Raw genomic sequence first — 15,251 nt, forward strand, 5'->3', positions numbered from 1 at the left:
CTTTTTACTTTTTCCTAAACTGAATAATGTCTTCAAAAGACGTCATTTCGGGACTTTGGAAAACATCCAAGAGGCTTGCTGAAGACCATACCGGTTGAAGACTTTCAGCTCTGCTATCAACAATAGGAACACGTCTCCATGGGTGTGTTGCCGCCCAAGGGAACTACTTTGAAGGTGATGAAAACATTGATGTTTAATTGAATAAATAAAATATCAGTCTCATTACTTTTCTGCCACACCTCGTAAATAAAGATATTAAGTTATGAAAACAATAAAATGAAACAATTTCTAATTGGTTGTTATCTTGTTCTGTTCTTAGCCCTGATGAAGGCTAGAAACTCTAGCCGAAATGTTGGTACAATTAAATAAGCTAAAACAACTTATTTGTATTTCATTTTGACCGCATCCCCAACCATCATCTCCTAGTATGTCATCCACAGTCAACTATCTCTCATAATTACGAAAACAATATATATTTTTGCAAGCGTATGAGATCTAAATAAATATTAGAAAAATATTTAAACTTTTCTTCATTGTTGATTAGTCTTTTTTGGACGATGCAATGCGTCTTTTTTTTTCTCTTTTTTTTTTTTACCTTCCATACCAATATAAAACCATACACTTCTTTTATAATAATAACTAGATACAACACTAGAAAACGGTTGTACTTAAAAAATGCTCTTAAAAAAAAAATCGAGAAAGTTGTGTATTCTGTTAAATGCATCGCCCGGTTAAAGATTAAAAAAAAAAATAATAATCAGCAATCTTTTAATAGTTTACAATTTATCGGTTTTTGTTTAATATATACAACCCATATGCAATTTTTTATAAATTAATTCTTATACGTTTGTTAAATGTTATGTAATTGCGGTCATCAAAAGCTTATGTCAGTCAATTTTATTTAATACTTCGACATATTGCGACCGCTTTATAGGTTTGAGATCAATGACATTCGGATATGGCACGAAGATGTGAAGGCACAGTGAATCACGATTTTTAGTAATAATTAGGTATTTATTTATGTAAGTGATGATACTATACGTACTAAGGACGGAATGAGGATGGATTAAATATATGCATATATATATTAGGAACGAATGTCCAGTTGACTGAGTGGGGAAGACAGAAGATTGATGGGTCGGTGGGAGAACGCTTACCACTGCGTCTCCTTTCTCTTCCTTTACTCACAGGCAAACTTACCTAAGATCCACTATACATTTTAGGACTGTGAACTCCCTTAAATGCAAAATAATATAATAAATGAAATTTTTAACATTTTTTTTTCAATCATAATGTACATTTGACTAAGATTTTATCGATCCATTTCTTTTAATAAACGTTTACTAAACTTAGAAAGTTATTCTAGTATATCTGTTTCCAAGGTTATATATTATTATTTTCCTGATTAACTGACGTTTTCAATTACTGTTATGTTCCTATGGGTCATAGCATGATGGTATAAAACATAAAATCTTTCTCAATAAACGGTCTATCATACATTAGGAAAAGCCTTTTCAAATCTAACAGATAGTTCATGATATTAGTAAGTTTATAAAAACAAATTCTTTAGCTTTGTGTACGGTTTTTTTGTAGGTGTTGAAACAATATCAATAACTGGAACGATTGCAAATGTAACACTTTATTCAATAATATTACATACAATGAACATAAAGTTATCCACATCGAGAACAAATGGTTATCTATTCATCAAGAACGCTGCTAATAGATTTTAGGCTATGAGAATCTCCTCCGCTTGACTAAGCTTCCCTTAAGATCTGGTCAGTGTGGTGTGCGATCTTCAAGCCGTTGGTTGATGGATGTCCGTGGACTATAAATTTTTAAAAAAACTTGTGGTTAGAGTACACATTTTCGAATATTTGGCCGGTGAATTATGTGGCGTTGTTGGAAACTAAAATCTCATAGAGTCCATAAAGATAAATATGTCTGGTTGAAGATTAATAACTCTGACCAAGGAATGGTCCAACGTAGTCAATAATAAACACGCCCAAAATTTCTGGTTATGTTATCTTCTAGAGATAGTTACTTCAACTGGAACTGAGACTGGATGGCTTTATCCAACGTTTTGGACCAGCATTAGCGTCGGCCAACTGTACTATTATGATAATCCCGAGTCCGTGTTCCTGAGTTCTTTTAAAACTTCTTCTCAAGAGGATTTCGGATTGATAACCCGGTTACATGTAAAAAATAATATTTCGATTGAATATATTAGACTTGCACTTTTTCCTTACTGTTTGTCTGTTCAGAGACTTTAATTCTGGGTCCAGAGATGCTTTGCGGGTACCAATTGTCAGACATTTGATCAATTGGTTGGTCTGTATTTCAAGGAACCCCTCAATAGTACTTCGCTTGTTAAACTACAGTGGATCACCTGATTTTTTTTTTTGCGTTCTTATGTTCTTTTCTGTTGCTAAATAAAATCCTCGGACTTCGGAAGGAACAATCCACTGTAGCTGGGAGATGTGGGTGGAACGGCTTCAAAAACCGATAATGTTAAACGCGGGGGTGGTGGACACAAATAAAATGTTTTTACTGTTCTTACTGTTTTATTAGTTATGGTTAAATAATATAACACGTTCTTACTGTAGTGAAAACAAACAACACAATACCAAACTTGATGGCAACCTACCGACTGCTGTTATAAAACCGTTCCAAGTGGTTTTAGCTCAACAATCGATATATTCACAGTTCGCCATAGAGCAATATGTATACAATAAAAAATGAATTTTTACATCAGACACTGTTAAATATTAATTTTTTTTCAAAATAAAGTTTAAAAAAAAATAATTCCTTAAAAAACAGGATTAGCAGAATATTACATACATTAACAAAATAATTTTTAAATTACAGTATTAGTTTTACTCACAGAGAAAATTTTTAAGTTACAATTTTTTGATTTTTCAAATGTTTCAATCACTTCACTGAGTTCTAGATTCAAACACCTCCAACTGGTCTTCTGTCCTTTTGTAGATGATTTGAACTTTTCTTCTTTCAACTATATCTTTATTTTTTCAGTAAGAATTATAATATTTACTAGGTTTAACAGTATTCGTTGAATCACTAAATCTCCTTTATGGAGATTTTCTGGGTGTCTTCTTCTTTTTCTTCTTAGTACCAGTATATGTCTTACTTTTTTCTTCTAATATTTCTTCATCTTTGAAACAAATTTCTGGGTCACCATTTAAAGATTTTAATTTCTGTAACCTTTTTTCAATCTCACCAGGTTTCTCTTTCTGTTTCTTCTTGATGTCTTGATTTTTCTTAGCCTTTTCTTGCACAATGCACTTTTATTTTTCTCTAGAAGAATCATCTGGTCCTCTAAATGAACCTTCAAGTCTGCTTGAATTGACCTCTTTATCTGTAGATTTTCTTCTGTTTCAAATTTCAAATTGTTTCGGTATCCTGTATCAGCTTGTTCTTCCAGTTCTCTTTTATTTTTAGATAAATTTTCATTGTCCTCTCCTAAAGCCTTTTAATTTTTTCTTTTATTTCCATCAATGGTTTACCATTTCCTTTTGAATCACAATTCAACTCACTTTTGAATTATTTTTTTGTATCTTCACATTCATCAACATAAGTTAGTGGTTTAGACGCAAATGTTTCATTGTCTTTTTTTTATTTCTTTTGTGGTTTCTGGTACATTAGTAGCATAAGCTTTCGCATGTAAATCAACCTTCAAGTTCTCTACATAAAATCTCTCAGGAGATATTTTTCCAACTATCACGGTATCATTCTTTACAATTTTTACTTTGTTTTTAACAAAAGTCACAGATCTACCGTTCTGTGTTATTTTATCCACATATAACAAATTTCTACCGAGATCTGGGATGTACATCACGCCTTTCAGTTGACACTTGTCAGTTTTTACACAATCAGCCATTTTGGCTGTCGTGGATGCACAGTTTTTAGCAAGGTCTACCTCAGCATCAATAGGTTGTGCCTGCAACAATTCTCTAGGTGGTTTGTTTTTTTACACACACCACAGGGCTTTTTCTTGGTTGGGCAGTCTTTACTCAGATGCACTTCTTAAGAGCAAGAAAAACATTTCCTTTTGTCTGGAGCAGTTATCTTAATAACTACAATTAATGAAATAATCTCAAACAACCCGTAGAATTTTAAGAAGGTGTTTACCTTGAATTTCCACAGTTGGAAGTTCTCAGGTTCTGTCCGCGGCTTGATCTGATTTATTTCATTGAAGCTGTTTAGTTCCAGTTTATGTTGCATGTTCAACGAACTTAAATGTTTTTACTTCATGAAGTATTTGAAAACAAACAAACACTACCGAACTGTTTTTACTGTCTCACAACATATTTTTAATTTTGCGAACTGCCTGGGCCCGTAACCTGACACAAATAAAATGTTTTTACTGTTTTATTAGTTACCGTTAGATAACATAAAACGTTCTCACTGTAGTAAGAACAAACAACACAACACACACAAAAACAATGATTAATGGTAACCTTTAACTGTCACAAAACCGTTACAAACGTTTCGAGTTCAACAATCGATATATTCACAGTTTGCCACAGAGCAACATGTATACAATAAAAAAATAATTTTTACATCTCACTTTAACGGAGAGTGGGATTGGAATTTGTGACAACACCGCCATAATATTCTCTTTAAGATTGAAGATCTTTACAAACTAATCGGAAATTTCTTAAAGAGACAATTTAATGTTCACTTCCAGAAAGCGTCGAAAAAAGTGAGTAGCTGGAATCAATAGTATTGTTATAACTTAACAGGCTTGGTCAAACGTTTCTTCTTATCTTTTTGATTTGAGGCGTTTTTTAAAACGTTTAAATATTCCAGGAAATCATGTAATCTTGCTTCAAAAAAATAAATACGAAAGAAGTAATTGAAATTTATTTCTGTTGCTTACCTTGGTTTGAGAACTGTGCAGAGAATCGTTTGGTTGCTGTCATTGCTGTAGTCAGCGCCAAAAATTGATCTTTTCCATTGTACTAACTTCTCATCAACTTAAGTTGTCACTTTTTATGGAAGTGGTTAAATAATATAATAATAGTAAAGCAGGCAGTGGAAGTGTAATACTTTATTTATTAATACTATACAAATATACAATTATACATATCGAAAACATGGTAGTCTCTTATTCATTTGAAATATTGATTAGCTTAGTATAAATTTATGAAATTAAAATAATTTTCATTTATATTAAAATTAACTAGTTCAATTCTAAAACATCTTTGATTCAACATTGGCTTAAGCATATAGAGCAGATAGAAATTAAGCTAAAGATTTTATCTAAATATGGACTAATCATACAAAATATGTTTTTGTTTTACATCAACATGTTAAATATGGAAGTTTAATCTTAACAAAGCATTTAACAATTTTACATCGGAATTTTTGTGATGGTGAATAAATACACTTTTCATTTAAACTTGCATGTAAAATAAAATCCATTTAACTTAGCAAAAATTATTGTTAAATTTATGTACAAAAGTAAAACATTTAATGTTTTGTATGATATTTTTATGTTTTGAATACTCTTTTGTTATCTTGTCATTTATGGTGCCAACTTCGAACTCAATGGGGGAGTATTTTCTCCTAATCTTGCCACAATTTGACTTGAAATTCTTTTCTCAATATCAAACTCTGAGCTGCGAATAAGATACAAATCTGGTTCATAGATGGGAGTTTCATAAAGCTTTAAATTACCTTTCATGTTTCTATCTATTTTTTGTTCACATATTTTTAAAATTTTAATTTAAACCTACTACCAGTCTATTAGTCGAAGAGAGAGTGAATGAAAAACTCATCGTTACAAATATTTGAATCTGAGAACAAATTAATGTAATGTTTATTTATTGCTATTTTAGACTGGAAAATTCAGATTTTAACTTCAGAAAACCCCCAATATTTTTGTGAAAAATTAAACAAGATGCTATTTAGAAAGGAATATTTAAAACATTCTTCACTACTAAAATCTCTGTTTTTCTCTAAAATGTCATGTAGTAGCTTTATCTGCACATGTCTTCAATTAATACCAAATTTCCAACAAAATGATTTTTGTATACGTCTTAACCAATATTCTTCCACTTCCACATTTTTCTGTAATTGACAGAATATCTAATTCTAACTCCTCTTCGGTTTTAGTCTATAGTATATATATATATATATATATATATATATAACTATGAAGAGTCTTGGGCTCAGTACTCAGTAAGTGAGAACTGTTTCTAGATCATAGGGTTAACAAGGAGGTGATTTGGTGAGGATCACTCTCAATTGCCAGGTTTCTTTCTCAATTATAAGTACAAACATTATACTTGTACTATACACATTTCATCACAAAATACCATAAACTTAATTGGTTGTCTTCACCAGATTACAGGTATAATTAATACCTTTTTTTTAGATTTATTATTTTATGGAGACCTAATCATATAGATTATATTCCATAAGTTTGTTTGTTCTCCTGAATTTCAGCTCTTGGCACTTAATGAGTTCTAGAAAACCATTTTAAATATTTTTTATCTTTACTAATATAAACAGCTAAAAAATAATTTATACAATTCAGTTCCTTTATCTATAATAATCATTTATGTTGATTTCATTTGTCATGACTTTTCTTTATTATTATTTTTGTTTTTGTTTAATTATTACATTTGATCTAACTCTTTTGTTCTAACTGTTTGGTAAGGTGAGTAAATAATATTTCATACATTTAACTGAATTATCTGCTTTACTTTTTTCCTGAATCACTGATCATTTTTCAGAAAAAGGAGATAGTTCTTTGATTCAGTTGATCAGATACCCCACCCCACTTCTGGTAGTGGAAACTAGAACTGAGAAACAGTTTCTTTCTCTCTCTCTTTTTCTCCCTCTCTATCTCTGTTTCACTCTGATAAAAGGCACTTAATATCAAAACAGCAAAACACTTGAATAGTAGGCCATAAGCCTTATCAACTAGCTATTTAGCATTTATTTTCTACTAGAGATGAAATCTTACTAAGCTGTAAACTACAGGTTACTATAGTTTGTTGAAGTCTATACAACTTTAAAATATTTAAAGATATATCAAATAAACAGCTCTGTTACTAATATTTACATAAATTTATAAATATCTGATGAAATCCTATTATTTATAGTTGAAATTTCAATCAGGCCTTTCACAAAGATAGTTTCATTGGAGAAATATCACTATACTTGCAGTGGAGTACATAGGATCTTTTCAGAGGTGCTCAGTTCTTTGGCCCATGGAAAGGCTAGTAAACAGGTAGTTAAAACCTCAATAAGTTTGATGAAACTTTTAGGTAAAATTTATATCATATTAATAATTACATAAGAGAGAGAAATTATTTCAACAATAATTTAAGTTGTTCAATATCGGTATTACAGTCTTAAACACGTATCAAGTAGAGGAACTCCTGAATCCTTTTGTACGCCACTGTTTACAGGTACTAGAATAAATTTTAAATCCTAATATCTAACAATATGATATTTTCATATAGTTCTTATCGTTCACTAAGTATAAAAATACACAATTATACACAATAAACATCGCTTTTTTCTAATAATAAAATGAGTTGGGCAATACACGAAATTGCAATACTGAAATGTGGCTGTGGGATATTCATATTTCCAAGGAATGGTCGATTTCTTAGGAAATACTTCAAGTTTATATTCAAGCTGCGCTTATTACTGACTTGGCAGTTTCTGGAAGAATATAACCTGCTACCGCCCCAATGAGAGAGATGATAGTATAAAGAAAAAAGTTGTATTCAATACCAAGGGTCTCGTTGATATTGACGAAGATTTTTATGCAGATGAAACCGAAAAATCCAGTTGTGAGCTGGGTGAGTCCATTGGCAAAGGCACGCAGGCTGGTTGGAAACAGCTCAGAAGGAAGAGTCATTACAAAGGGATTGATTCCAACAGAGGTGATGAAGCAGAAGCCAAACAATCCAATGCAGAGGAGACTATTTTCCTTATAAATAAAGTAGATGGCGAGGATTGTGGTGAAGATGGCTGCACCGATCAGTGAAGACACCAGGAGAGGCCTTCGTCCTATAGGATCAGCCAGGAATGCTGCCAAGAAGGATGACACCACGAACACTGAAGCCATCTCTATGGCTACCCACTGACCTCCCAGGAACTCCACTGCATACACTGACAATGATGATGATCCATTGAACATGCTGACTAAGCTGAGAATCTGCAAATGGTCAAGATAACATTTTGTAACAAAGGCATTAGTGTCTTGAATGTCATCATCGATATCATCAAAGAGGAAGTGCCTGTAGTATTTACTTGCTCAAGCAAGCGGAACTATTACAACTACAGGAAAAGGGTAGGATTAAACTATATAATTGTATAATTTAAATTTTGTGTATAATTGCAGTTATTGAATAATTCACTAAAAAACAATTGTAAGTTGTATGCTAAGGATTGCGATATGGGTTCCTGTCTCCATGCTTTGAATGATGATCATTTTTATTTATGATTCAGCTTAGTGCTTCAAATACACATAATTGATAAATTCTGAATCCATTAAATTAGATGTAAAGAACTGAGATAGCATATAACTTAGGAAGTCTTTACATAAATATTAAACGTACTAGATACTTAAAGGATATAGATAATATGTATATTTCATTAAAATGTGTAAAGTGAATAAAAGTAGTAGCAATTATGTAAGAATAATAAAAGAAAAAAATAATTATTTAAGAGTGTTATATTTGATAAAGATAAGAATTAACTAGTAGGGGTTGCAAATAATTACTAAACATAGCTGTTGAGTATAACAAGAATTTTGTAGATTTGATGTAATTGGGAGACTGAATAAAAGTAGAGGAGGATGGATATAACAAACAAAACTTTTACTGTAAACTACCAGTAAGTATAACTAATAGAGGTCAGATAGTTATAACTAGGAGATGCTAAATTTAACTAGTACTGTTAGATATAACTAGTAAAGGTTTGATATAATTAATTACCTGAAGGCATATCATATTCTTCATATAATTATTCGTCTTCAACATCTCCCATATCGAGAGTTTATCCATCGAATCCTTCTCGAGATGTTCTTGCTTAGATGCTTCTAGCTCCCCAAGGGAATCCTTACCACGTAACTTCGTCATGCAGTCCTTAGCTTCTTCTTCTCGTCCCTTACTTAAGAGGTAATAAGGCGACTCAGGGGCGAAGCCAAAGAAGATAAAGAATAATACCGGGACGCTAGCGCAGGCCCTTATGTAATTAGTATAGGAAAGTTGAGGGCCGACGGCGTAGACAAGCAGTTGGCCGACGAAGAACATGGTATTGAGCTGGCCGACGATGGCACCTCTGATGTGAGGTGGTGAGATCTCCGAGATGTAGATGGGAGCGACGCTAGGTGCTCCACCCAAAACTATACCGCCCAGAATCTGAGCAACGAACAGTGCCCATTTGGACCTGGTCACCATGATCAAGAGCCAGCTGAGCGCTGAAGTGATTCCCGTCCCAAGCAGGATCGTTTTCCGGCCGAATCTGAAATACATAGATATAGTTAGTTCATTGAGTGGTTTACTGTCATACAATAATTAACTATATCGGAAATTACTAAGACCTGATCTGGAGACCAAAATTTTGTTAATTATAACTTTAAATAGCCTGCTGATGGTTTGTACCAGATACATACTCTAACAAATAGCAAAATTTTCCCTTAATCGTCACACCTCTAGACTCAGGAAGCAAAGGTGTCAATAAGGATTGTTAGGTGGCTCCTCATTTCAACAGGCCGATGTTGTAGGCTGGCGGGTTGAAAGCATTAAGAGGTCCTTCACCTATTTCGGGATTACTGGACTAATAAACCGTAACTTATAAAATCATTATCACGAAATCTCAAAGAGAAAGCTAGATCGAATATTAGTAACAGATCTAGGAGCCTACACTCACCTTACAATGGTCTATTAAAACAATTGATCACTGTATAGTCTGGGAGCTACTTTCACATCTAACAGATTTAAAAACATATAAAATTGACCAAGCAACGGCTTAGAACGTACGGGCATTGTCAAAAGAATGATGTAAAATAATTTACAAACAATTATAGCTGTCAAGAATAGTAATTCAAGCAAGTTCACACAACTAAACCACAGTATTTGCTAACTTCGAATCAGAAGGAAGTTCTATAATTATTACCTGCTAAATCATAATACAATCACAAATGTATAAATAAATGCAAAAAGGGATGTATTCTAAGGGGATATAAGAAGAGCAGTGGAATGCATTTGGAATCAGGGGGGAGCTCTATAATCGTTACGTTATAAACTAAAAAATGTATTAGCAAACGAAGACAAGAATGTATTTTGAGTTCTGGTAAGAGCGATAGTACGCTGCCCAAAAGGTGCTATTAAAATTCTTTTTGGAGTTTCCAATGCGCAAATTGGTAGAGGGTCTGCCCTTGCTAAGGCTTTTTAACTTTGCAACCATCCTTGGCCTAGTAGTGGGCTCGATACTTTTTTGGGATAGAAGATTCATAAGTCTAAATGAATGCCTCTGAATTTCTTACATTAAGTAATGTTGTCGGCATTCAATAGAAAGCTAGCATCAGAGTAAACAATTTATTGCAAAGATCTCTCTGGTTTAAGGAAGAATGCCTTTAAGCAACAAGGCGATAAAGTTTATCACAGAATGACCCAGCATCAAATAACCCTATGGTCAATCCCAGAAAGACTATCAAAATCCCAGAAACTTCTACAAAAAACAAAAAAAAAAAGTCTTGGGAAAATAAGCAATGTAATTTGCATATTTGAAATTCTTTTTTAGTAGTAGTAAAAGAAGTTATATTGAAAGGAATATTAGAAATACTCTATAAATAAAAATATAAAAAAGAAACTTTAGGACGACAAATCTCAACTACTGTTTATGGTTTGGGTCCTTCCCAACCACATTCTCAGTGTGGTAACCTTCTTATGACCTTACTAACAGCACAAAGTGATTAGTTTTCGTTAGATTATTTAATTCACACGAAGTAAGAATCATTTTATATTACTCAACCATACAAAGTTTCATGATCTGTAATTTTAAGTATATTTAATTCCTTTCAAATCTTGAGCATCTGAAACTGTCTTTATGGTTCATTAATGTAGCTCAACTTCTTGTTTGTTTGTTTCAAATCAGAAATTTTTCATATTAAATAATAAAGAAAAAATTATAAAAGTTATAATTAGTGGAACTTACATGTCAGCAAGCATTCCGCAAGGTATCGATGCAAATCCCGCTCCGATGGCCACAATTGATACCATCCAGGATACCTCGTGCTCTGTCATGGGTACCTCGCTGTCCTTGGAGGAGTACCAAGCAGTCAGGGGGGATGGCCACGTCATCGAAATGCCTGCCATCACCATACTCAGGTAGCCTATATTAATTAATCAACTCTATCAATATCATGTATTAAACCATAAAAAAAAATTATTACATAATTTTATATCAATAAAGAAAACTGATTCTTGTGGTTAAAAGTAAAAAAATATTTATAATCTTGATTTCACCTAATTTATAGGTTTCAAAGCCACCAAATCAAAATTAGAACATCAACAATAAAAACAACAAAAAAAATCGCCCGTGAATCTCAACTATAGAAAACATTTGTCTTAGTAGCTATACGGCGTCAGCAAAGAAACTGTGATTAAAAAAATCTAGACTGTGTTTATTAATTATTTTATTATATTATTAATATAATTATTTTATTAATTACCGTCAAAGTGTACCTCGCAAAATGTGTACCTAACTATTGTTTTCTTCATTTTTAGCGCGTTAAAAAAGAGAACAAAAAATGAACTATGGAAAAAACTTGGGTGGGAAGGACAACTAGGATTATTTTGATGGAACCTTCTGTTAATTTCTTCCAATAGTTTTAAAACAGCATCAGGGAGTCAGCAGGGCTGAAGGGGTAATACATGGGCATCGCCAGCTTTTAGAGATACTGTTAGATGGAGAGCAAGAAGTCATTGTGATAATGATATAAAATGGGGTAGGGAATAGGGTATTGTTGAGGTATCGCTTTGGATAAAATTGCAGAACCGCATCGTTTCGTTTCAGTGCAGACTTCACATGGAGGGTGGGAGATATCGGATTGATCTTCTTACAAGAAGAAAATGGCAGTCAACGATAGCATAAAAGTGACAGATTAGGAATTGGACGGAGCTTAAGGAATAAATGGGGTGCCATTGGATTTGACACTATCAGGTCATAAGGCTTCAATAGAAATGGAATTGGAGTTTCAGAAGGGTGTAATATGAGGGAGGAGAGAGGAAGCCGTGGAACAGACAGGTTGTAAGAAATCAGACTAAGGCCAAGCAAGCTTAAAGAGAGAGAACATGGGGTTTTGAGATCAGGCGAGGAATTTATTAGAGGAGTCCAGGATGTACAAATGAAGCGAAGAGAAAAGTGAACGTGATGGGCAGGGTTGTAAGTGACTATACAACAGTGGTTGGGGAAGTGGAGATTGATTATAAGACCTGAATGTCAAGAAACATCATTTTACGTGGTCTTGAGTCGTCCTCTACGCATGGTTATTTAATTTAATTGTAAGCATTTTTCTTATTAGTTTTGTCGCAACCATTAAAGGCGTATAGTGCTGAAAAAGCATAAGTTATTTTTCATCCCAAAGAGTCAAACATCAAGTGACAGTCTGTTCTCTTGATTTTTTAATGTTTCTTTCATTCAGATCCTGTTCTATGAAATTAAAAAATGTTTAAAAAAAATGTATGACTTCCAACAGATGTTTTTATACACAGGCGTGATTTTACGAAGTTGATCTTGACAAGAGTCTCAACTAAAGCTAGAAAGAATGTTGTAGCTTCAATGAGTCAAAATTTAGTTCGCCGCGAAAACTACAAAAGTGGTGTAAAGAACTCAAAATTGGAACACGGGCCTATCGGCTACCTCCGGCTTCACGGATATTCTGATTTATTTATTGAATTGAATTGAACTTTGGATATAAACAAATATATCCGTAGCTCCAATCTAACTCTATTTACTGATTTTGTTATCATTGGGAGTTCCATGATAACAAAATGATAAGTACGGCAGCAAAGTCATTGACATATTCATATAAAAAAGAAAAGCTATTTTAAATTTTTCTTATCAATGAAAATCATATCACGGCCTCTTTTGTTGTACACTCATATTAAACATTGTAAAATTCAGTTTTTATAGTATTGTACTTTTGATTTATTATTTTAATTGACCAAGGTAAAAAATGATTCAATCTCTAAATTTGACTTTATACGTTTCAAGATACATAGAATCTAATAATAATAATGTTTCCATCCACCGTAAAGTGGATGAAGTTTTTCATTAAAACTACAGGACCATTTTGGGGGAGGAGGGTTTGGAACCAAAGCCACAGGTTGACTCACTATGACCCTCGGAGCTCGTCACAATTAACAGCCATTTGGTTTAAATATGGATGATAGGGAGAAAACAAAGTTTTTTTGAAATCATTGTTTCAATTCATAAAACAAAAATATGATATTTTTAAGGAACAATTGTTGTTGTATTTATTTATTTTTTGACTTTGGTTTCCAATCAAGGATTCAGTGAGTAATAACCGAAAATGTTGTTTTTCTAATGACTATATGGTCAAAACCCTCTTCTGATTTTCAAGAAACTTCAGTAAAATTTTTTGCTAGCAATCCTTTTTTTTTGAACATACAATAAATTCCGAAGAAAATAAGGAAAACGGCTGCGAAAAAGAAAACTTTATTTACGCATAGCTCAAGAAATATACATTTTATCAATGTTGAAGTAGCTGAAGTTAACACAAACAATACGTCATCCAGTGACTGCATCATTTACAAAGCGAAAACGTCACGAAGTTGGACTTGTTATATATTGTTTATACTTGTTGTTATTTTATTGTTTATAATTAAAAACCGTACACCGAATACACAGATAAGAATAGATTTCTCAATACTTGTAATGGGTAGGTAGATGCATATTTATCAATATTTCGAGATTTAAGAGTAATAGTTTACATGAAATTTGCTAAAATAAATTGATTTATAGTATTTCGGACAAATTTTCATTTGCCAAATTTATATTCATATGTGAATATCATAAAAAATACTACCCCTACGAAGATAAGTGTCATTAACTACTTTATAGTACGCTAAATTTCCTTTATTTTGAGTGTTGGCAGTCATATATGTGTCTAATGGATCTAGAGATATATTTTTTCAAAAATCCAACATTTTATACTTACAACTATAAATTAACATTTTCTGAGTTTATTCTGCCAAATATCATGAAAACTACTATTTCTACGGAAATAAACATCATAAACTACTTTATAGTCCATTAAACTAGCTTTGATTTGAGTGCTAATAGACATCTGTACGTCGAATGGTTATTGAGATATAGATTTCTCAAAATAAATTAACTAACTACTAATCTTTCAGTAGATTTTTAAGACATCTTGCGTTTTAAAAAGCTATATCTCGAGAACTATTGGACGTAAATAGCTCTTTTAGGGCTAATATTTCAGAAAATTTACTCTTCTTTAAATAATGTTCTCTTAGATTTTCTAGTGTTGTTGGTAGTTTTTAAGATATTGAGCTCCAAATGAAAAATTAATGTTTTTTTAAGGTTTTGAAACAGCCGCCATTTTTTATTCCCTCTACCTATACCTGGCAGACTCATCAGTTTTGACTAGTGATAATACCTAGTTTTTATTAAAGTAATAAAAAATTGGGGTGAGTTGAGGGTAGCCTTTTTTTATGCATTATTAATGCATTCGAAGAGAGGGCTGAGGAAATTTGATCTTTTGGAAAGGGGTAGTAGTTTGTGTCAGTCTAATGGTGATGGAACATACCAGGTTAGTTGATTCAAATAATTTAGTTACTTGAACTCAGTCGAGTCTCAGTCTGTTTGTGAGATTTTATTATTTTTATTTTCAATAATTTTGATTTGTCGTTTTAGAATCAAATCTTGGTGAGGAACGAGTGTTTGGAATATGCCTGTTAAGTAAAATCCTTTTACGCATAGAAAAGCTAAAGTAGTGGTTGGAATTTGATGGAGTCTATATTAGACGATGACAATCCTAATCCCTAAGTTTAATCCTTTGCCACGTTTATGGCACAGGTATGCCAAGAAAAACATTGTTGCGCATGCGTAAGGAAAATTAGCACGTTAGATGAAACCTGATAAAGTCAATACATGGGACCACCAATCACTAAATATTTCATCAAAATCGGATAAACGGTTGGATTAATTGAGCCCGA

General features: G+C 32.6%; 1 protein-coding gene across 7 annotated transcripts in view; it reads right to left on the minus strand.

Moving 5' to 3' along the window:
- The window catches only part of LOC106687304 (solute carrier family 2, facilitated glucose transporter member 6), a 145,199-nt gene that overhangs the window by 36,504 nt on the left and 93,444 nt on the right, over positions 1-15,251 (minus strand). For 5 of the 7 annotated variants that reach the window (XM_067048706.1, XM_067048705.1, XM_067048704.1 and 2 more), the window contains 2 exons: positions 11,206-11,383; positions 8,982-9,510 (listed from right to left, as the gene is read on the minus strand). In XM_067048706.1, coding sequence (XP_066904807.1) covers positions 8,982-9,510; positions 11,206-11,383 — 707 coding nt within the window. Of the gene's footprint in view, positions 1-5,095; positions 8,201-8,981; positions 9,511-11,205; positions 11,384-15,251 lie in introns of those variants that run through there. The other 2 variants (XM_014431137.2, XM_014431130.2) reach the window with 2 other exon arrangements.

This window comes from Halyomorpha halys, unplaced genomic scaffold, assembly GCF_000696795.3.
Source record: "Halyomorpha halys isolate HHAL.00 unplaced genomic scaffold, Hhal_1.1 Scaffold38.1, whole genome shotgun sequence".
Classification (NCBI taxonomy): Eukaryota; Metazoa; Arthropoda; class Insecta; order Hemiptera; family Pentatomidae; genus Halyomorpha; species Halyomorpha halys.